Source organism: Acomys russatus, chromosome X, assembly GCF_903995435.1.
Source record: "Acomys russatus chromosome X, mAcoRus1.1, whole genome shotgun sequence".
In the NCBI taxonomy this organism is placed as follows: Eukaryota; Metazoa; Chordata; class Mammalia; order Rodentia; family Muridae; genus Acomys; species Acomys russatus.
Window position 1 is genome coordinate 90,017,103 of NC_067169.1, and position 24,808 is coordinate 90,041,910.

Here is a 24,808-nt window from a genome sequence, read left to right on the forward strand (position 1 = left end):
AGAACCAATATAGAATTCTGAAAAGGAAAGGTAACAAGATCGGACTGGAGCTTTAGAAAGACAACTGTGAAGAATGTCAAATCCTGTTTCCTGCAGGTGGAAGTGGGGAAAAAATGAGTTTAAGAATGCAGGTTTGACTTCAGGTACAGGTCTTGGAAGATCCAAGCGAGGTTTGACTTGAAGGCCTCCTCCTTGAGGACTAACTTTAAAGTTTAGGGAAGTGCTATCAGGGAGACAAGCAATCAGCAGTTGTACCCAGCCTGTGAACTGTGAACTGTGAACTGTGAAGCCTGCGAAGCCTGTGAACCATAACAATAAGCAGCATGTGATATCACTAAGACTGTAGCAGTAGCATTCAAATCTTGGCAGTAACCAGCAAGTGTAATTGGATTTAAGGCCTACTCAACAGGAGGGGATTCACAGCTGGTATTAGAAACTTGGCAAGTGTCTGGGGCTAGTGAGAGTATGCATCTTAAAAGAAAACCTACTACTGCCAACAAGAGAACCTACTACTATTAACCCAGCATAATTTCTAACTGCACTGTAAATACTTATTTTATATTGATGGATAACTATAGCTACCAGCCCTCACCAAAGAATCTTCTATTTGCAACAAGTAGAGGCCGTTACAGAAAAATCACAACTGGTCAAAATGCAGAGAAACACTGGTCATAGGGTGCCTATCCCCAACGGCTATAGCTAATACAACTCCTACACCTGAGACTTAGGGACCTTCTATTTTTTGGTTATGAGCCTAGCCTTGAACAACTGAGCCATCAGCCTGACGTGGTGGTGCATGCCTTTAATCCCAGCACTCAGGGAGGCAGAGGCAGGCAGATCTCCATCAGTTCACGCCAGCCTAGTCTACAAAGTGAGTCCAGGACAGCCAAAGATACACAGAGAAACTCTGTCTCCAAACAACAACAACAACCACAACAACAAACCAAAAAAATAAAATAAAAATCCCCAAACAAACAAAAAACCCCCAAAAAACAAAATACTGAGCCATCTATCCTGAAATGAATGTTAGTTGTCCAAACAAACAAAAATAATCCTTGGGAATTAATGCTTAAAAATAATTTAAGAACCACATTATCATTTAACAAAACTTAGGGAAATGAGCAGAAAGATTTTTAAGAGCCAGAGGACCAGGGTATCTGCTGTGAGATTGTATCTCCTAGAAATGGTAAGAGATGCTTCATCCATGATACTTCTCTCTACTATACGGCTGTCAAAATAAGACCTAAACAAAGACAACACCAAAAGACATGCAATGAGGAAGGAGGAAAATGTCATGGCACCCCACTTAAGGACAAACTAGTATAGTCTTCCCCACAGGGATGAGCCTCTCTAATTGTTTATATGATACCAAGTGCTCAACCCTGAATTCACGTGCACATAAACAACACTACTCATACTAAACAGGTTATATTATTTATGTGTGTTTGTGTGAGAGAGCGGGGAGAGGGAGAGAGATAATAACAATTAAAGAAAAAGAGGGCCAGGAATTTAAGAGGAAAAAAAGTGTGTATGTGTGGGGGGCAGATAGAATAAGGAAAGGGAATGAGGGAAAGGATGTAATTATATTTTAATAATAAAATCATCAAATATTAAAATATAGGAAAAAATGAGGCCTTGAATTAGAAAAGTAACTATGGGACAGAGAAATAAGCTATGACTATTATTTGTTTATAATGGAGGATGATTTTTAGTGCTGAGGATGGACTCCAGGGCCTCATGCATGCTAGACAATGACTCTCAATACCGTACTATACCTCCAGCCCTATATAGAACTTTAAACATTTATAGAAACATCTTCACAGGAACCATGCAGGCAGACCAGAACACAGAGATTTGGACTGTTTACCAATCACTTCTAGAGATCAACTTTTCCCCAAAGTTTACTTCCAGACTAGTTAACCCTGATAAAAGGCATAATGTTAATATTCTTGCCTCATTACATAAAAGCCAACTTAATAATTATTTATTTTTCATTACTGCTTAAGCACATTTCACTTAACAGCACTTCTAGGCCTCTTTAATTTAAAACAATTATTTGTCTTATTTTATGTGTATGAGTACTTTGCCTACATGTATGTATGCATGTATACGTGTTTGTGTGTGTGTGTGTGTGTGTGTGTGTGTGTGTGTGTGTGTGTGTGTGTGTGTGTACTAAGTGTATGCCTGATGTCTTTAAGGTTAGTAGAGGGTGCTGGGTCACATGGCACTGCAGTTAGGGATGCTTGTGAGCCACCATGTCAGAGCCAAAAACTGAATATAGATGCTCTGCAGAGCAACAAGTATTCTGAACCATCAGTCTAGCCCCTGCCCTCTACACACCACCAGGTCTCTTCTCTTTAGACATTCATTTTCTTTTCCGTGCATTTTTGGTATTGGAGATCTAATCCAGAGCCACAGCACTCTACCGCCAGCCCTCCAGTCACTCAATATTTTTAATAATAATTTTTTTTGTTATTTTTAGATAGGGTTTCTCTGTGTAGCGCTGGCTGTCTTAGAAATAACTCAGTAGACCAGGCTGACCTCAAACTCACTCAGATATCTGCCTGCCTTTGGCTCCCAAGTGCAGGACTTAAAGGTGTGAGCCACTACACCAGCTATAGCATTAATTATCTTGTGCATGAGAAAAGTTTTCATGATGATGAACTTTCTATTTGTAGTATTTCAGATTTGGGATGTTTAATTGGTTTCTTGGTTATTTAAAAATGTCTCCTTGCGCTGGAGAGAAGTCTCAGAGGTTAAGAGGCCATTTTTCAAGAAGACCCAGGTCTGATTCCCAGCATCCATATATTCTTGCAGTACCCTATACTCATCTTTGTTACTTAATTCTCCTGCTTGCCCAGTGGCTACCTAGAGTTAGATGCTATTTCTTGAACACAGTAGACCTACCTTGTAGCTATACTCCCTCCTATATATAAAGAGGATCATTTCCTTACTACTTTTACATTTTTGCACAAATGATAAGCTTTGGGTGAAGCTGTCTATTAAGCAAGTTTAATAGTTCTTAATTGTAATGTCTTGTACTCAATTAACATTTTAATTATACCCATCCAGAGGTGGGCACCTGGCAGAAGTAGGTACAAATTTGTAAGCTGCTATACAGTATAGGTTGTTTTTAAAAGTAATAAATACCTAGAAGCTTTTTAGTAAATTAAACTTATAAATAGAACCTTTTCCCCAGAGCAAAGCAGTTACAACTATCACCCTTTATTAGCAAGTGAAGGCTTTAGAGAAAAAGTGGACCATGAAAAATGGGCATAGCGTGAATGGAAAGAAGTGAGACTGGAAGCATCGAGGTAAAGGAAAAACAGAATAAAAGCACAGAGGCAGGAACTCAGTGCTGACTGCACACCTACTACAGCCAGCATGGAGTAAGATGGTCACGGTTAGTCCAAAGCCTAAAGAGGCAAACAAGCTGAAAAGGAAGATATGGTAAACAATATAAATATAAAAGGACATATTATCAAAACACATGCATAATAATTTCAACTGCTAGATTTAGGGAAAGTAATAAGAGAACATAAGATATTTGAGCTGGACCTAGAGGGGGCCTTCTGGACAAAGCAAAAACATGGGGAAAGAATCATTGTGAAGGAATAGTTAGGATGCAGAGCAGCACAGAAAGCAGAAGTCCTGGACAGCAGAGTATTGAAACTGAGTTAGAAAAGCAATGCGAGGCCATACTAAGAAGTGTCTTTTTCCCGGACATACTCAATAGCCACCAGAAGAACTTAACTATGATTAATTAAACTATAAAATGGCACAATTATTATTATTTTAGAAATATTAAACCTGAAATGATGAAAGTGATTATATTTTATTTAGGTATGCATCTGTAGGTTGGTACCTTGAATAATATTATTCACTATTTGGCAGTCTTGAAACTTGAGAATTTCTCACTTGGGAATACTAATAGTCAAAACACTTTTAAAATTACATGTTAATTTTAATTAAATGCCTTGACAGAATGTTTTTATAATTGAAAATTATTTAAGGGCATCAAACAAATCATAGCATTTCACAATAGTAACCATAAAATGTGAACATACCCCTGTGTCTGTGTCAGATTTTGATGAGCTTAGACTTTCCTGAGATGGTGATGGTGACACACGTCCTAAAAACAGCACAATAATTGTGAAAAATATATGTATATATATTTATCTACCAACAAAAATATTGTAAAAAATAATGATAGTCACAGAATATAACAGCCTGGAAAAACCCATTTTCTAAATGTGAACTATAACTACATAAGCACCCACACACTCATCTTTATCATTTAAAATAATTTAAATAAAATGGCTTAGCCAGTTCTCTAAACAAAATATCATTTAATCCTCGTTGTTCATAGTAAATACATCATTACCCACTACAAGAAATAGCAAGGGAAAACAACAAAAGACCAACAAAGGGTCTGAGCTGAGGTTAGTTCTCAAAGGCAATTGAAATTGTCTTTTTGCTTCAGGTAGAACAAGAAAAAAAAAATGACCAGGTAGACCAGGAAGAGCTCCCTCCCTCCCTCTACAACTTTGCCTTGACAAACATATCACCATCTTTGATTATGTGCTACAGCATATGTTACGGAAACTCACAGAGTCCCCAGATACTCATGAGACTGAGGCAAGAAGAGCTTAAGTTTAAGGCCTGCCTGGCAACATAGTGAGACAGGATCACATGATAATTTTTTTTAATGGAAGGCAGATTGAGAATATAACTTAATCACAGAACTTAATGATAAGACACCTGGTATACTTGAGGACCTAGGTTCAATTTCTAGTACCAAGAAATCTCTAGGTGGCTGAATGAATCTCTAGAAACTTCTGTTGCTTAAATTGGTGCTTTGATTGTACTCTATAGTCTCATCAACAGTTGACTCCATTCTCCTTGTTCCCATTTCTTAACTTTATACATTATTGGGAAGGGATAGTTTGTGGATAAAGTGTGTTACAATAAAGTTTATAAGTAATCCCTTAAAATTAGAGTCTCTACTTACTTAAATTCTTCATACTTTCCTAAATCATCACATAAGAATATTTTGTTTAGATATACCATAAATTAATGCTATTATGAGGTTTTTCATTATCAGCTAACAGATTTTTTTTTTATATATCCATTGATATATTGACAAACTTTATTTACTTTTCATGGCTATTTTCTTAATCTTTCTTTACTTAGTGATTATATATAGTATTCTTACTCTTTTTCCAATTTAATTTGATTTTTCATTTTAATGTTGAATAGAACTGATGGTTACTAGAGGAATCAAGTAATTTCTAAATGTAATTGATAACATTATATACTACTCTTAAAAAGGTATGAATCAAAAGCTTTGTGGTATTCTTTTCATTAGGGTTAGAATATTTTTTTCTATTGCTGCTTGCTTTGTTTTTATTTTTTGAAATAGTCTTGATATATAAGCCTGGTCAGCCTTGAAATCTTGACCTTCTTGCCTTAGCCCTGCAGAGGGTCAATATTATAGGCACGCAATGTCATGGCATGCAAATGCTAGCTATTATGATAAGTAGTGGCTACTCCAAATGAGGAACTGGCCAGTTTAGCAGAACAGTACTCCTTATTAGATTTTGGAATTTGTTTGATTTTTAATAATTGCATGGTCTTTTTAAGTTCATCATCTCTAATCTAAAAAAAAAAGAAAAAAAGAAACCTGAAATGCCTCTAAAATTAAAATACTTTGAGCATTTCCCCACTGTTTAATGAGTTTCAGATCACAAAGCATTTAGAATTCAGGAGCTGAGGATGCTCAACCTATAATGCACCTAAAACACAAAAATTCCAGATTTACTTAGGTATTTAAAGAAATGAAAAATACCTTCAGTATTGTATTTCATTCTCATATTGTTGAAATAGTCAAAAGCATTTTTTAAAGCCCATATCCTCACTATATTGTCTTGTCCAGCTGAAGCAAGTAATCGGCCACAGTGAGAAAATTTCATGGTCCAAACAGCTCCCTATGAAAACAGAAAGTTCAAAATGACTTTACAAGCTCAAAAGACATTACTTTAACTCAACCTTTGAAGTTATGACACATTATACAGAATAACATAAAACTTCCCTAACACAACTCATGGCTACAAGTGCAATAATACTACAGTACCACAAAGGGAAGCTTTCAAGAGAAAGGTCTATTAGGATCAATACCATTTCCCATAGTTTAACCTAACAAATTTAAAAATCTTGAACTATATTCATATATTAATAAAAGTGAGGGGTATTTTTGGTTGCATGTATACATGCATATGTATGAACATGTGTATAGCGGTCAGAGGGCAACCTCAGGTGCCATTTGTGAGCATTCACAAGAGGCCAGAAATGTTGTTTAGAAAAGCACAAACCGCTGGGCATGGTGGCACATGCCTTTAATCCCAGCACTTGGGAGGCAGAGGCTAATGGATCTCAGTGAGTTCAAGGCCAGCATGGTCTACAAAGCGAGTCCAGGACAGCCAAGGCTACAGATAAACCCTGTCTTGAAAAAACAAAACAACAACAACAACAAAAAAGCACAAACCACAGCTTGGAAATCTCAGTCCCTTAAGCGAGCATGAAGGGCTAAGAGAAAGCCCTCGCATGTCACTAAGAACTCCTACCAAGACTGAAATGAATAAAGCCCACCCTAGCTGTGGCAGCCATGGCATGAAGCACTTCGAGGTACCTAAGTAATATGATCTTATTCACTTTTCTCTCTATAGTACATGGCTAGACTCTCTGTGGAAACTGACAACAGTGGAGAACTATGTGTTCAGAAAAGTGTTAAAGAATAGGGGTCTTTAGTATGGAAAGGTCAAATCCTATCCCAACAAATACAACTATAACTCACATTTAGGTATAGTAGTAAGATGAACTGTCTATAGATTCTTAAGGAACAAAGATTATCCAAATTAGAAGCAACAGTTAATTTACTTAAATAGCATTCACTTCCATAAAAGTCAAATACAGTAAAAAAATAAAATCGTCATTTTGATCCCAATATATTTTACTTAAGTAGAAAATAAAGGTGGGTTCAATATAGTATAAGAAAATTCAGTAAATTCCAAAATGAAAACATTGTAAATAATTAAAACATTTGATGCATAGTTTATAAGCACAACAACTTAAATTTCAATGTGGCCACTAGCTGATGTTCATAGTTGCTTTGTAGTTAGGGCAACACTTAGGCTTTATTTGATTCCCTGATCAAAGGCTCAGCAGAGTTTACGTAGGTTTGAGTTTGACTGCTATCTTGTGTTCCTAGGTTTGCAGAAGCTAACTGCAATACAATCTGAGTATTTTCATCTACATTGGCAGCCTTGATTTCTTTTCTTTGAAGTGTTAAGGATCAAACGAGAGCCTCATATCTATGAAGAAAGCACTCTAACACCAAGACGCATGCCCAGTCTGGTACTTGTGAGATCTGAAAGAATGTAAACCTTTACCTATCTTTGTGTCTTGGCTGAACATTTTACTGAGAAAACACTCTGGAATTCTGATTTTTTTTTTCATAAAAGTCATAGAGACTGAAAGTAGAGCTTTATGTATGCTCTGCATATTCCTAGCCCTGAAATAGTTCTTTAAATTATGGTTGGGAATATTTATTTGTAAAAACGACAGAATACTCTCTAATTTAAGTGCTTTAAAGTTTGGTCCCTCTGTATAGTTTTCACAGTAATACAGCCTATAATTCATTTATTTTAAACTTTATTTTTATTTTGAGTTTGGGCTGCCCTATGCAGCATAGGCTCACCTTGACCTCGTCATCTTCCTTCCTCAGCCTTCTGAGTGCTGGGATTATAGGACAGAGAGACTTCACTCAGCCTGAAATGTTACTTTTTAAAACAATAATTCAGAGACAACCTCTTCATTTAAATGTAGTGATATAAATGTACTGTTCTTGAGTTTGATAGAAGCCTCAAGAAATACCCTACCAGCCATGAAAATTGAAATGGTTGCTTACCATATGCTCACCACTAAGGTCCTGCACCACTTTGATTTGATCAAAATCATAAGGTCCTTTGAAACCATGTGCTGCCTTGAACTTAACTGGTCTTGTATATGGCATTCCTTCATCATCACTTGATGAAGGGTCATCTTGATCAGTATGAAACACTGAAGACAAAAGCAACAAAAATCATCAATGGTTAATTCATAGCTAGGTAAAATCATATTTTCAAATATATTGATCATCATATTGATTATTTTAGTGAATAAAGAAGCAAAATTTGTCTATTACTATATGACATATTGGTTGAGAAAATGGAGTCTAATGCTAGATTGGTTAGATCTGAATCTAGCTGTTCTTTATAATCTGCATGACTATAGAAAAGTTACTCAACTATCTATATCCAGTTTTCTCACCTATAAAATGAGGATAATGATGATACTCACTTCATTGAGTTCTAATGAGATTAAATTATTTGACTTTTGTTAATTTTTAGAAGAGTGGCTGGCATTCAAAATCAAATGAGTACAATAATGACAAAGGTACAGTGGGCTACAATCTCTGCAAATTAAGAAAATCAATTTTTACATTATTTATTGTGCAAACGTGCATGCCATGAGGTATATATGGAGTCTATTCTGTCCTATAATACAGATTATATACAGATTACAGAAATTCAACTCTGATTGCTGGGCTTAGCAGCAAGCTCCTTTACCCACTGAGCCATCTTGCTATCCCCTAGCTTTGTTTTGTTTTGTGTCATCTCTGTGTGCGTGTGTGTATGAGAGAGGAGAGAGAGAGGCGAGATGAGAAGAGGGAGGAGAGGAGAGAGAGAGGAGAGAGGGAGAGAGAGAGGAGAGAGAGGAGAGGAGGAGAGAGAGAGAGAGAGAGAGAGAGAGAGAGAGAGAGAGAGACAGACAGGCAGAGACAGAGACAGACAGAGACAGAGACAGAGACACGTGGGTGCATGCACATGCAAAGGCACAAGATTAGAGATCAGAGAACAATTTTTTGAGAGTGGTTCTAGTGTTATACCTTCTTTGTAGCAAGTCTCTCTTGTTTTTTGTTTGTTTTTGTTTTTGTGTTTTTTTCTTTTGGCTGCTGTGCTACATACTGCGCACTAATTGGCCTATAAATCTAAGGGTAATTCTCCTTTCTCCACCTCCTATGTAATAAATATGCTGGCATTACAGATGCACATTACAGCATCTAGCTGTAAGCATGAGTTCCAAGGACTCCCATCAGGCTTGCATGGCAAGCATTTTTACCCATGAAATAATTCCCTGTTCCTAAGCTTACTCGATTAAAAAAAAAAAAAACATTTTGAAAAGCCTATGTATTTTTATGGGTATGAGTGTTTTGTTTGCATGAGTGTCTGTGTAATACATGTGTGCCTGGTGCCCATGGAAGCCATAGAGGGTGTGGATCCCCTGGAACTGGAGTTAGAGATAGCTCTAGGCTGCCATGTTGGTGCTGGGAAATTTAACATGAGTTTCCTGAAAGAGCAGCCAGTATTCTTAACCACTAAGCCATTTCTCTAGTCCCTTAAGATTCTTAAAAGCCAAAAAGACTGACAAAACCAATTTTTACATAATCATTGTACAGTAAATCCTTCAAGGTTGTTATAAGCACAAAATACTGAACCAATTCATACTTAAAACTTATACATTATCTTTCTTCAAATTCATAAAATTAAGTGACTCATTTGAGGCCATAAAAGTTTATTATATTCACTGATACAGAGTGCTTCTTATAAATGACAAGCTAAATTTAGAAAATGCACATTAAAGGACTGTTCAATTGAAATGTCCTCATTTTACTGACCTTCATCTCTTACACTTTTAACCTTATTTATAGCACGTTCACCATATTCCTCAGCAAGATGCTTTGCTCTCTTTACTGATTTTCCAAGGAATTTCTTTAGTTGAGTCCTGAAGAAAAATAAACAAAAAATGCATTGACACAACTGTACAAGGTCCACAGACAAACCTGAGAGCTATCTCTTTTTTTGAGATAGGTTTTCTCTGTGTAGCCTTGGCTGTCCTGGACTCACTTTGTAAACCAGGCTGGCCTCGAGCTCACAGCAATCCACCTGTCTTTGCTTCCCCAGCGCTAGGATTAAAGGTGCGCGCCACCACCGCCCAGCCAGAGCTATCTTTTAAAACATTAATAGTAGGTAGTCAAGTTCCAGATTCCTTGTTTTATGGAATGAAAATATTCAAGTCAATATCCTTTGAAGAAAACATGTGAATATGATTTCCCCCAGTTATCACTTATTATATGCTCTAGACCTGCAATTTTCTTTTTTGATGTGACATTACTTTTAATATCAAGATATTTAAAACCGCCTATACATTTAACATTAGAAAAGTGATGAAATGTATAGTGACACACTCATGTACTATTTAGGAGTCTAGATTATGAATAAATGTTAATTTCAATTTTCTCTTTTTTTTTTACAGACTTTCTTAAGTACAAAATAAGGTTAATCATATCCATCAAGGTATTTTCTGATAAAGATAGATTTGCACTGTCTTGAACATATATGAAATAGAAATATTAGTTTAAGAAGTTTTGCCGGGCGTGGTGGCGCACGCCTTTAATCCCAGCACTCGGGAGGCAGAGGCAGGCGGATCGATGTGAGTTCGAGGCCAGCCTGGTCTACAAAGTGAGTCCAGGACGGCCAAGGCTACACAGAGAAACCCTGTCTCAAAAAACCAAAAAAAAAAAAAAAAAAAAAAGAAGTTTTAAAAAGATTTTATTTATTTATTATTTATACAGTATTCTGCCCCCATGTGTGCCTGCATGCCAAATGAGGGCACCAGATCTCATTATAGATGGTTGTGAGCCACCATGTAGTTGCTGGGAATTGAACTCAGGACCTTTGGAAGAGCAGACAGTGCTCTTAATCTCTGAGCCATCTCTCCAGCCTCTAAGAAGTTTTTTTAAATTAAACTTTTTTATTTTTTGCATATACATTTATATTATTACACATATATACAATAAACTACATATAGCAAGAAGAACCATTACATAATCAGGAATTATATAAATGTTACATTCTTAGTGTTTTGGGTATTTATATTTGACAGCCTTGAAGAAAATATCTTCCCTGTCTTGGTGTGTCTAAAATTCTGAATGAAAATCATTATCTATCATGTCATTATCAACTTAAAACATCTATCTAAAGTGCAACATTCAAGTGTGCATAATAATTGATTGACAGTGGTGGGGTGGGGAAAGGCATGTTTATGTAGATCTATGGGCCCCATCCCCAGATGATCTTATTTGAAGAGCTTGTAACAAGGCCAAAAATATGCACTTAAATAATTTTGAGAGGACTACTGTAGAGACTTGTCTCTAAGAACACAATTTACCAACAAAAAGGAAGGATTAAAAAGTCATGTATCGGGCTGCAGAGATGGCTCAGAGGTTAAGAGCACTGCTTGCTCTTCCAAAGGTGCTGAGTTCAATTCCCAGCAACCACATGGTAGCTCACAACCATCTATAATGAGATCTGGTGCCCTCTTCTGGTGTACATAAATAAATAAATCTTTTAAAAAATTAAAAAAAAAGTCATGTATTTACAAAATAGAATACCTGGAAAGTCTAAGATGACCCCTTGTACTTTTCTTTTATTTGGGTATTAGCTGTAATAAACTTCGGTTGAGCTTTCCCAATTGACACCCCCAAACACAAAGTAACACAAGTATCAAAATCTTCCATAAATATGATTTAATTATTCTCTTTTTAATTAAAAGTAGATATAAATATCTATGAACAGCAAAATGGATAAGTAAGTGCTGGTATAAAATATAACAAAACAAAGCCTTGTTCTTTGAATTGTCAGGCTATTATTTACCTCACGACCTTTGCACATGTGCTTGCTTCTGACTCAAACACTCTAATCCTGATTACTCATTTCTATTTACTTACCTCTTAGGTTTCAGACCAAATAATCTTTCAAAATGGGCTTCCTTGAGCCAAACCATGATTTCTTCTTGTAGACTTCCACAGCACCTTACAGTTTTCTTTTACAGCAGTCATAAATACAGCTGCACTTTTATGCATAATTACATATTTAGTATCCGCCTCCTCATTTAACTGGAAGGTCCATGAAGGCATAAGTGTAATTGTCTTAACTACTGCATTTACAGTATCTGATTCTAATGTGGTTCATAGAAAGTCTGCAATGTATTTATCTTTGGGTGCTACTGTGAAGAGATGTTCATGACTTATTTTACTTACAGTAATAAAAATGAAAGCCAATGATCTACAGGCATAATGTAATCCTCTCTTGTGAGAAAAAAAAAGAATTCTAGAGCTGTGGGTATAGCTTAGTGATAGGGTGCTTGCTTAGCATGTGCTGGTTTCTTGTTTTGATTTACAAGCACTGAGAAAAAAATTATGGATAATCTTGATGATTCATACATCATCAGAACAACAGATTTATAGCTGTGAGATTATTAGAAACTTTCATTGTCAATTTTATCCATTTCTGTTATTACTTTCCAAATCATCAGAAAACAGAGATGCTAAACTATTTTTGTAGTGCTGGGGACTGAGCCAAGAGCCTCTGCCACTGAGCTACATCTCATCCCTATAAAACCAGTTTCTAAAACCAAAATAAGGTGTCTACTCTAAAGTTATAGTTTACAGACAACAATAAGTTGCCAGTTTGACACTCTCTAGAATCACCTGAAAAGGAAGGTTCCATAAGGAACTGTCTAGATTGCACTGGGCCGTGAGCATGTCTATGAGGGGAATATCTTGATTAATGGGACAACTGTGTGCAACACCATTCTGTGGGTAGAGAAACTTGGGCTGTTTATGAGTAGAGAAAGTGAGCTGAGTGCTAATGTACAGGTATGAATTCACTGCTCTCTGCTCTTGACAGTGGATGTATTATGACTAGCTGCTCCAAGTTCTGCTGCCTTAATATTCCTGCAATTATGAGCTGTAAGCCAAATACACTCTTAAGCTGCTCTTAAGAGAGCAGAGCATTTTTATCATACAAACAGGAAATGAAACTAAGATGATTGCTGTTTAAAAGCCAAGAAGATGTGACTTTGTCAGATATAGACTTTCATACCTTTTAACATAGCACTTAATATTCAGTAGATTTCTTTTCATTGATGAATAGGGTCAGTTGCCACTCACACTATTCTGAGGGGGCTCTTCAAACAGGATTCACTTAGGCTCAATTATTGGTTGTTTCCTCAGACTTCAAAACTTGTTATGAAAATCAGAATCACAGGCCAGTCTCTCTGGCCACTGGTTTCCCCATCATTCCCCATCATTCAGTGCAAATATTTCTACGTTCTATGTGTAGCATGGTAAGAGAAAAATCAGGAAAGAGCTTGTACATTCACAGATTACTGTGCTATGTATGGGCCCTCTTACCATTTTCTGATTATACTCTTGAAATAAGAATATTTCCCAACAGTGTTACATGTCAATTTATATGTCAGAGTTTGTAGCTGCTCTGTTGCTTGAGAAGCTCAAATACTAGATGAACAGATTTAAGAAATGATGTATGAATCAAGAATGGGACTGAATAAGCCTGAATTTTTTTCTCTTATAAAAATGAGCTTTAACAAGCCTTAATGATGTGCACCTGTAATTCCAACACTCAGGACTAAAAGCAAGATGAAAAAGAGGATGAAACAAAATATACTGGTCATGTCCTTTATGTCAGATGCTTTAAAGGTGACCTATACAAATGTAAGAAACTCATAATCAACCAACAGAGGGTAGGAATAGTGGTGTGTAGTAGACATTTAACACTGATTTAAAACCATTTGGGGGGAAGACAACATTCCATTTCAAAGCAACTCTCTCAAGCTGAAAGAAATTATGAGAAAGAAGTTACTGAAGTTAAGTGGTAGCAGATGTTTCCAAGTAATAGTACAAGAATTTGATCCTCTTATCAATTTTATGAGAGATGAATGTCTGGTGATGACAATTAGTAGGGGCAACAGAACAACAGTGCGATGGTGGTAATACAAGATAATATATTAGAAGCCTTAGAGTGAGGTTAACTGTGGGCTGTATAGGAGATAATCTCTTTAAATGAGCTGCTTTACAATAATGAAAAAAGTGGCCAAGAACATTTTTGTATTACATTTTTTGATTAAAAATATACCTGGCAATTTTCTTACCTTTTTAAAAAAGTACTTAAAAAAAAAAAAAAAAAAAAGGACAAAGAGATGTAATGTAACTCACGTTTTCTGTTTTAGTTTTCCACCATCAGTATCTGTTTGTTGTGACTGTAATTTTTCTTCATCATCTGACTGTGTGGCATCATTGCTACAAGTGGAAGTGATTTAAAAAGAACAATTTCTTATCTCAAAAATGTCTTCTTAGGTTTATTATACAGTGACTAATTAGAATAAGAAAAATTATCTAGATAAGCTTTATATAACTTCAAACTAAGGAAGAAAAGGAGAATTACTAAATGGTTTCCAAGATTAAAGAACGGAGTATGAAAGCAAGATGCAATATGCAAAATTTAAATGAATGCAATTTAATAGTCTGTGAAAATCCTACCATAAGTAACTTGTAGATAGCTTTTTCTTCATCCATCAGGTACAATATGTGTTACATTTAAAAAAGTTCTTGCTTTTCTAGAACTTGTTCCTTAGACCTCATTACATAACAAAAATCAATCACTTCACTCTAAAGCGATTTTTTTGTTCTGTTTTTATTTTTTTGAGACAGGGTTTCTCTGTGTAGCCCTGGCTGTCCTGGACTCACATTGTAGACCAGGCTGGCCTTGAACTCACAGAGATCCACCTGCCTCTGCCTCCCTGAGTGCTGGGATTACAGTCATGCACCACTATGCCCAGCTAAAAGCAATTTTTTTTAACCACAATAAGTAATACAAATACTTAGAAGGTAAAGTTTAGAAGACTAACTGCTCCTCACACTTGGCTTTTTAGTTGTAATCTTTTGATATTATCTCCATTTTAAAAGACAAGAAACTAGGTAGTATGAGATTTAAAATTTAAAATATTCTCCCCAAGTAACTATATGCTATAGCAGATATCAAAGGTAAAGAATACATACTTTTACTTTTAGATTAAAAGTAGAAGACTATGTTTAATTAAATAGGGCCAGTTGTAGTTCACAAACTTAAATTATGACTACCAAACTGAAATGCTGTAAATGTTAAAGAACATTAAGCCATACCTTACATATTCCTTTGTTCTTCTCATGATGTGTAGAGTAAGAGGATTAATACCTGTTGGCAACTTCTCTTCAGCCAGACTTAAAGGTATTTCTTCTCCAGTATCCAGATTCTTAATCATTACACTAGCTAAAATTTCCTGAAGGGAAAAAAATCAAGATGGGCTTACAACTTAATTATCATTTTAAATTATTTTGAATTATGTGCATTATGTAGTTTTGTATGTGTGTGCATGTGTGAGTGTGTGTGCTGCCCGCAGAGGCAAGAGGTGTTAAGATCTACTGGACCTGGAGTTACATGTAATTGTGAGTTACTTGAACTGAATGCTGGGATTTGAACTAGGTCTTCTGGAAGAGCAATATGTGCTTTTAACTGCTGGGCCAGCTTTTCAGCCCTTTTTCCTTCTTTCTTGCTTTTTTTTTTTTTTGGTTTTCTGAGACAGGATTTCTTTGCATAGTCTTAGCTGTCCTGGACTTGTTTTGTAGACCAGGCTGGCCTTGAACTCACAACCATCTGCCTGGCTCTGCTTCCCCGAGTGCTAGGATTACAGGCATGCACCACTTTGCCCAGCTTATTTACAATTCTTAATTTATCATTAGATTATAACATCAAATTACTGATGAATGAAAGCACTTGTATGTTGTCTGTTGTGGAAGTCTTGGTTTATATGTAAACATGTCTTTGTTTTAATCCCAGGTGTGGGCTATAGGGGTTGCTCCAGTTTGTCCACAGTTGCTAACTGCCTCCTGGGAGGGCGCATGATGTTTGTCAGCTGTGAAGTGCCTTATGTGGGGGCGTGGTCTTTATCAATGGGATAAAAGCCAGACTGAGAGAGACTGGGGCTCCAAGAAAGAGGAAGCCTGCTGGAATTTTCCCCCCTGCTGCTCCTGGCTGCTGTTGAGACAGTTTGTATGTCTGTGTACTACATGTGCATAATTCTCGAGTAGGTCAGAAGAGGGCATTAGATTTCCTGGAACTGGAGTTACAGACAGTTCCATGTGAGTTCTAGGAAATCAAACCTAGGTCCTTCAGAAGAGCAACTTTTAACGTCCAGCCATCTTTTAAAGGTAAGAAATAATTATTGAGAAATGGCTCAGCAAATAAAAGGACTTAGAGTCAAAGCTGATTTGATGGCCTGAGTTCAGTCCCCAGGATCAATATAGTCATCCTCTGACCTCCACATGTATGCTGTGACATGTGCATGCCCATAAATACACACACACACACACACACACACACACACACACACACACACAAATCAATAAATGTTAAAAAAAGGTATCTAAAATAGTATGGTTAATTTAAAGTTTGCCTTTTATAAAATACAGATATTGTTTTTGTGCTATGTGTGCATGTGGTACTGGGAATGGAATTTAGGACCTTATGAATGCTATCGAGCATACAACTGAGTTACAGCCTTTTTCTTTGTGATTGAATGTCTTAGAAAGTTACCAGGCTGGCCTTGAACTTACGCTGAAGACCATGTAGGTCTGCAACTTGTGATCCTCATGCCTCATTGTCCTGAGTGCTAGGATCATAGGCCTGTTTTGTCATCAGCCCAACTTGGATTCTATTTAAATGTATGTATTCCAGCGCACATCTTTGTGAAATGGCACGTTTCTATCAGAGATTCAAACTTCAGTATATAAATAAAATTCCAAACCTAAGATAATCCTAATTTTAATGATTTTGGCCTAAAAGTAATTTACTATATATGTTAATATAACTAGAAAAGTTCAATACTGCTAGTACTGAAATAGTGTTTAAGATTAAGAAAGTGGAAATGTTGATTTTCTGGACTTAGTCATTATGTACTGTACTGATCTATCAAACCATCATACTGCAACCCATAAATATGTACAAATATGAAATATCAATTAAAAATAAAGTAAGTGGCCGAGCGGTGGTGGCACACGCCTTTAATCCCAGCACTAGGGAGGCAGAGGCAGGCGGATTACTGTGAGTTCGAGGCCAGCCTGGTCTACAAAGCGAGTCCAGGACAGCCAAGGCTACACAGAGAGACCCTGTCTCGAAAAAAAACAAAACAAAACAAAACAAAACAAAACAAAAACAAAAGAAAAGAAAGAAAGGAAAAAACTACAGTTCAGGGTCATTAGGTACACTTACAGTGCTATGCAACCACCACCACCACGATCAATCCCCTGAATGTTCTCATTTTCCTGCTATGATTGTTACATTTGATGTTTTTACCTCATCAGTAAGCTCTCTTCCAGAGTTGGATCTAGGTCTCTGCGGGCCCATCACTTCACCTGCTACTGTCTGCACATCAGGTGCTTTTCCATTGTCCTAAAATTATAATTGTATAAACAGACAGACTGAATCAATTTCTGTACATTTTAATTATTCATTACCCTGCGCATTTCTACAAAATTCCACAAATCAGATAATAAAACCTATTGAAAATTTAAAGAGAAGATTCCATTTTAGTCCTTTATTACTCTCTGCATGCTAAAAGACACCAAAACTACTGCTGCCCATGAAATCATGCCTTAGTAGTGTTATGAACAAATAAATGTTTTATTTGAACCCATCTAAAACAACAGTTCTCTACTAATATTGTAATTAATTCAGGCCATATGTGGATATTGCTAAAGCAAGTTAGGGCAACGTCTGCTTGTGTAAAGAACTAGACAACGAAGGACAGCAAGTAGCCAAGAAGAGACTTGATACCCTATGAGAATATATAGGGGGACGTAATCCCCCTCAGGAACAGTCATAGGGGAGGGCAATAATGGGAAAATGGGGCGGGGGAGGAATGGGAGGATACAAGGGATGGGATAAACATTGAGATGTAACAAGAATAAATTAATAAAAAAAAGAACTAGACAACGAATATGTTAAAAAATTTTACGTACCATTGTCATTGCATATTCTTCTACATTAAAAAAATACTTTAAAAAGGCAAAATCAAAATCTTATAAAAACAGGCTGGTTTTGACCTTTACTGTATTGTTATAAGAAGAAGATAGTAATGCCACATTTCTAGGTCTGTTAACCCTCCTCATCTCAGCTACTATATAAATTATCCAAGAGTTCCAGAATGTGGCTGTGGTAAATTGCTACACATTTTTTTTTTTTTGTATAGCCCACAGGCTAGTACACGAAGTGTTTTATGCATAGGAAAGGGAACTTATAATATTAAACACAGCTGTTTAAAAAAAATATCTATAACCCACCAAGCACTTGGGATATATTAGCACATTTCTTTCTTGCAAAAAATCTTCAGGTGGGTCATTTTCCCCTATTTTTTCAGTGAGGCATTCAAGACTCAGATGCCAAACAGCTAGCTAACCTCACTAAACTAGTTAGTAGCCAAGCTAGACATGGAGTAAGGTAATCAGGTATTGGGGACAAAGAAATACTTGGCCTAGAGAAGAAAGAGTTTTAATACTATATCATCCAGTTGCAGAAAGTTTGAATTAGTCTATATCAAACATAACAGTAATTTACCAACCTGGGCAGTAACTATTTTATCTCCACTTGTAGCACTTGCCAAATCGAGAGAAGGCTGGGAATCTCTAACTGTACTCTCCGAAGCCATATTTGTAGTTAGGAGAGAATCAGATGTAATATTGTCTTTGGGTACTGCAATAATAATAGACAAATAATAATAATAATAATAATAATAATAATAATAATAATAATAATAATAATAATAATGACAATGATGATATTAATAACAGAATAGTAATACCAACAATTACATACACACACACATGAAGGGCTTTAAACCTTTATTTAATTCTTATAGCAAGCTCTTGAGAAGAGTGGCTTTTATTACTCTTGTTTTCTTTATTGAAAAAACATGGTTCAAATGAATCATTTAACTTCTTCAAGACGACATTCAAAGATGTAGGATTTAAATTTAGACTGCAAGTCTTCCAATCTCATTTTCTTTCCACAACTGTCACACCAATTCTTTGAGGGTAAATGATGTGAAAGTCAGGAGTGTGCCAAAGTATTCAGTAATATTACTGTAACTTAAGACCAATATAATACCTTTTACCTCTGTCAACTTATTCAAGAAATAATTTATATAAACTAGCTTTCAGTGTGTTTTTTTTCTTTAGCAGAAACTGAAACAAAAGCAGAAAAGTTAGCTGAGAATCATAGCAAATGTCTATGCTTTGGAGGTAGCAGCAGCAGGAGCTCCACAAGTTCAAGGCAAGCTGGGTCAACAGCAAATTCCATGCTAGCCCGGATGACATAAATGGATCCTGTCTTACCTCTCCCCAACCCAAAGCAGAAACCATAAAGTTCTAACTCTCATCTCTCCCCACCAAAATACTTACCATCCACATCAGGTGTTTTAAGCACCTCAAACTCCAGTTCACTTTTCTTTTTTCTTGGTGGTGGTGCAGGTCGAGATGGAGGTGGGGGTCTAGGAGGCGGGAAATTAGTTGGTGGGGGTGGGCGTGCAGGAACAGGCTTCTTTGTACTGGCTACTATATCAGGTTCTGGAGTAAGGTGCCTTGGGGGTTTGGCGGGAGCCACTTCTTCCGCAGCAGCAACATCTTTAGCAGATAAAGAATCTGAGGATGCAGGATCCAGAACATCACTCTCTTCGACTTCTATTGCTTCCTTGTTCAATATTTCAGTTTCCAGTTCTGGAACATCAAGCTGCTCAGCTGAACTTACTTCAGTTAAATCAGCGGTTTCGTCTACTGTCTTCTCACAGGTGTCATCAGAAGGCAGACACTTTTGTGGTTCTAATTCAGTTTCTTCAGATACATCCTGACTGTCTGCCTTTTCAGGATCTTGTTGTAGTTCATGCTCTATGCCTAATAGTCCCGGTATGTTACTAAAGTCTGTCCCAGCCACAGAAGGACCAGCAGTAGCCTGATCAGAAAGTTCTTTTCCTTTGGAATCCAAAGAGTCATCTTCCAATTGTAGTACTTTCTGACTTTCCTCAATGATACTTTCAATTATCTAATGAAAGGTTAAAAAGCAGTTTTAAAAATAATGAAACTATTTACAATAACACAATAATAGCTAATTCATTATGTGACAGGCAAGTCTATAATACTTCATTAATTTTAATCTTTACAACAACCTTATGAAGTTTTACTCTTTTCGTTCTCTTTTTTTTTTAATTTTTAAGACTTTATTATTTATTTTATGTATGAGTGATCAACCTGCATGTACGCCTGCAGGCCAGAAGAAGGCACCAAATTCCAATTCCAATATAGATGTTTGTTTGTGAGCCACCATATGGGTGCTTGGGAATTGAACTCAGGACTTCTGGAAGAGCAGACAGTACTCTTAATCGCTGAGCCATCTCTCCAGCCTGAAGTTTCACTCTTATTGTCATCATTTTACAAACAAACTAAAACATATGTGGACCAAGTGATTTGTCCAATGCTTTAGAGTTAGTCTGCATAAAAGTAGGATAAACCCTGGAAGTTTGCTTCAGAATCTATACTGTTAAACAATGCAACAGGGAATCTGTTAATATAGTCACAGAAGTTCAGTCGACCCTGTAAGACAAAGTTATATGTCTTCTCATGAAAACTCTAAATATCAAGAGTCCATTTACATAGTTCTGCCAAACCAGAACTGCACCAATTCCCTGCTGTCTCTAGTTAACAAAATCCACCTAGGGTAAGAATCCGATTTGTTTCAGTATGAACTCAAGACTGTATCAGAAAAGCCAGTAGATGCAAAGAGATGAACATGCTTGAATCAACTATTACCAAGGCTTCATTCCTCAGACTGAGGACAGATCTATGAAAAGAGCTCAAACATCCAGTCCTCATTGTTCCCACTTCCTCTATGTCTCATATCTAAGTGAAAAATACATGTATCCAGTCTCTGTGTTCAACCCAGTGTTGTCATTACTAAGACACTAAATTCTCTGATCTACTCATCCTTCTACTGTGTCAACCCTGGATGATTCCTGCTCTCTCAGTTCAGCAGCTCCCATGAGTTAACAGAGTATGTCCCAGCCTGTCCTGGTCAGCATTTTTAATATTTCCACACCAGTAGAACTGGTTATTTCTGCTGTTCAATAAGATTTACTTTGATTTCCCAGAATATTATAAGTAATGGTTTTTCTTTAGCTTAAAAATTTTAGTGCTAGAAATTGCCACAGTATAATACGAACTAAGGTTCAAAATGTTTATCACATTAGATGATTGATGTGCATTGATGACTTTAGTGATAACAAAAGTCAGATAACAGTGTGTGTGAAATGAATAAATGGAATCATTTTGCAAGAGGGGGTGGAAAAAGTGTAAGAGCCAGAGGTGTAAACAACTACAAGGAAACTGACTTCAAGATACAGCAGGGCAACTGAACTATAAACTCACAGTGCTTATGTCACCATGTGTAAGACCTGCACAAGCTCAAGTTAGGCCAAATCCTAGTATGAAGAGAGGTGGAGGGCATTAAAGCTCCACCTGTAGCACAGAAGCTACTGCAATTGGCAACTGGGTGGAGAGGGAGGGTCAGTTTTCTCTAAAGGTGTTGCCTCTGGTAAGCTGACCTTATTCCAGTGGAAGACCATATACCCAGGAATAGATGAGCAACAAAAATAGGATTTAATGGGTTAAAAAAAAAAAAGATACAAAATTTGATGGGAAGGGAAAGGAGTGCATTTGAAAAGAGTTGGGGGAGGGGCAGTATTTTGAAAGTACATGCAATTCTCAAAGGGCTAATAACTTTTTTTTTCAAAGAATGACTAAAACATGAAGACAGTGTTAGCTGGGTACAATTATTTTTTTAAAAGTCTGGTATTTAGTCTAGGATCTGATCTTTAGTACCATAGGAAGGGGGAGGCTTGGCTATAAATGCGGAAAAATACTTCAAAAAAGTAACCCAGTAGTTGTATAAGCTGAAGTTATGAAGTTAGCCATAGGAGAGAAAGAGAACAGAGTAATGATCTAAATTTCTAGAGAAGGAAGGAAAGAAAGTCTATGGAGCATCACATCTACTAATCACAATCACAGAGGTCTCATTGGGTAGCTGAGTTGTCTTTTTCAGACGTAGGATTCTGAGGTAAAAGCATTAGGAAATTTGCCCAAATGCCCCATAGTTGTTAAAGAAAGCCCAAACTTGAATGGAGGTAATCTTCCATGCAATACTTTGCATAAGGAAAAAAGAATAGTTAAATCTCAGCAATGGATGATATGAAATAGAAGTAAGAAGATTAAAAACAAATTTGCAAATAAAGGAAAGATAATGGAAAAGGGGGAGGGTTCAGGATTCTTAGCCTCCTATGTTTATGTGCAGAAGAAAACAAGAGGCTGGTGAGTGGCCACAATAACAGCAAGGTTATTATAAAGGTTGATCCCTGCGTGTAACAGAAAGACCCATAAGGGGTCAAAATGCAGTTGAAAATCATGTCTGTTCTCCTAGTCTCGTTCTGTGACTTTACAATCATGTCTGTTCTCCTAGTCTCGTTGTTCTGTGACTTTACCTTTCATTATAGTATACACAGACTAAATAGGTTGGCTCTGTATATTCACTTTACTAAGCTCAGAAGATCAGTTCCATCAGACACATTTTTCAGCCGGATGATGATAGACCCCTACCATACCTACTCATTGTGCCCAAGTCTGTCATTTTCTATGGATTTGGAAGCAATGGAAAGGGAAAAAAAGGAAACAGGACTAAAAGCAACAGAGATGTTGATGCCATTGTACCTTTTACATCAAAAGCTCACTGCTTTCTGGGTGGTTATAAAATGAAGCTCATATATTTTAGTATGACATAGGCATTCTCCTAACTTGGACTTACTCAGACTCATCTTCAGTCATTCTGCACATTCCCCATCTCTAAACCACTGGTAATGTCGGTCCTCTTTTATCTCTGCCTGCCTGCCAAAACTGTACTTATCTAGCCATCAACCATCAGCTCACATGCTACTTCCCGATAAAGTTACCTCTGTAGTACCACCAAACAGGAGATAGTTTCTCTTTGGATTCTTATATTCTATAAATTGAGTTCAACATTTATTACATTTCTTTTCATCCAATTTCCTTAGTTTCTCTTTGATATATAGCTGTATGCAAGATGGCCTCAAACTCCTGATATAGCTGGGATGACACTGAAGTTTTCTAATTCTCTTGTCTCCACAGCCCAAGTGCCGCGGTTACAAGCTTGTGCCACCATGTCTGGTTATGTTTATTCAAATTCCTCTACTAAAAATGTAAGCTACTTGTAAGTTAGTATTATAGTCTTATAGTCTTTATTATTAACTATTAATTAAAGCTTAATTCTTAAAAAGGTTAGAAATTTAAAGAAGTATTATTAAGCCTCATTTTATGTCCCACAGAATTTTCTCACTATTTTTTCTGTTTCTATTTAAAATTCTCCTTCAAATTACCTTTTGGATATTAACTATAGACAAGATAAATTGTAAGTTGGAAATTGATTTTTAAAGGGAGAAATTAAAAACTGGGGTCATGAATACCTGAAATTCTTACACTTGAGTGGCTGAAACAGGAAGAGGAGAAATATGGCAAAAATGAAGTTTCAGCAATAAAAGTGTACAAATTCAAGCAGTAAAAATGCGTAAATACAGAGGCAGGCATGGTGGCACACACCTTTAGTCCCAGCACTTGGTAGGCAGAGGCAGGCGGATCGCTGTGAGTTCAAGGCCAGCCTGATCTACAAAGTGAGTCCAGGAAAGCCAAGGCTACACAGAGAAGAAACCCTGTCTTGAAAAAAAAATTCGGTAAATAAATTAAAGACAGAAGCATATTAATGATATATAAATAAGAAGGACATATAAACACAGTAAGAATAAATGTCCTACCGGGTGTTGGTAAACACCTTTAATCCCAGCACTCCAGATACAGAGACGGGAGGATCTCTGTGAGTTTGAAGCCAGTCTGTCCATAGGGTGAGTTCCAGGACAGTGAGGGCTACACAAAGAAACCCTGTCTTGATATACACATAGACACACATACATACACACATGGGTGTAATGTAGAATATAAAATTCTATCTACATTGCAATCAGGAACAAAATAAATATATGCAAATGGTTGAGAACCAGGAATGAATCATGAAAAAATAAAAAATAAAAATAAACTGCTCCATTGTAGAATTGTGAATTTTTACCTATTTTTAAAAACAGCTCCCTTTTAGCCTGGCAGTGGTGGTGCACACCTGTAATCCCAGCACTCAAGGAGGCAAAGACAGGTGGATCTCTGTTGAGTTTGAGGCCAGCCTGGTCTACAGAGTTTTTCCAGGACAGCCAGAGCTACACAAAGAAACCCTGTCTTGAAAAACTGAAACCAAAACCAAAACCAAAAAATACAGTTCCATTTCTATTCTATATGCTAATACACAAGAAAACCGCTTTTCCCTAAAGGGTTTTTCCCCTTTTATAGAAAAATGTAATGATCAATGTTAAAATCCAGCCCGTTATATTTATAGAATTTATAAGGATAAAATAGCAGTTTTCCATTGACAGCAGCTTTGCTCCAAATCCATCCCAGATATGTGTTGGTATCTGGAGACATTTTTGCTTGTTATGACTAAAGGATGGTGAGAATGCTACTGGTGTCCAGGTAGGTAGAATAATTCTAGAATGCACACGATAGTGGCTGCTTCCCTTCACACAATAAATGTGGAGAGTGCTACTGTTTTAGAAACTCAGAGGTAGAGAATGAGCTGTTTTTCTGGACTCTAGAAACTTA

General features: G+C 36.6%; 1 protein-coding gene across 2 annotated transcripts in view; it reads right to left on the reverse strand.

Moving 5' to 3' along the window:
- Window positions 1-24,808, reverse strand: part of Wdr44 (WD repeat domain 44) — a 99,237-nt gene that overhangs the window by 18,245 nt on the left and 56,184 nt on the right. For both annotated transcript variants that reach the window (XM_051142385.1, XM_051142384.1), the window contains exons 5-13: window positions 19,454-20,090; window positions 18,616-18,746; window positions 17,352-17,447; window positions 15,143-15,279; window positions 14,177-14,260; window positions 9,776-9,882; window positions 7,967-8,118; window positions 5,849-5,987; window positions 4,068-4,132 (exon numbers count right to left, since the gene is read on the reverse strand). In XM_051142385.1, the coding sequence (XP_050998342.1) occupies window positions 4,068-4,132; window positions 5,849-5,987; window positions 7,967-8,118; window positions 9,776-9,882; window positions 14,177-14,260; window positions 15,143-15,279; window positions 17,352-17,447; window positions 18,616-18,746; window positions 19,454-20,090 (1,548 nt within the window). The remainder of the gene's footprint in view (window positions 1-4,067; window positions 4,133-5,848; window positions 5,988-7,966; window positions 8,119-9,775; window positions 9,883-14,176; window positions 14,261-15,142; window positions 15,280-17,351; window positions 17,448-18,615; window positions 18,747-19,453; window positions 20,091-24,808) is intronic.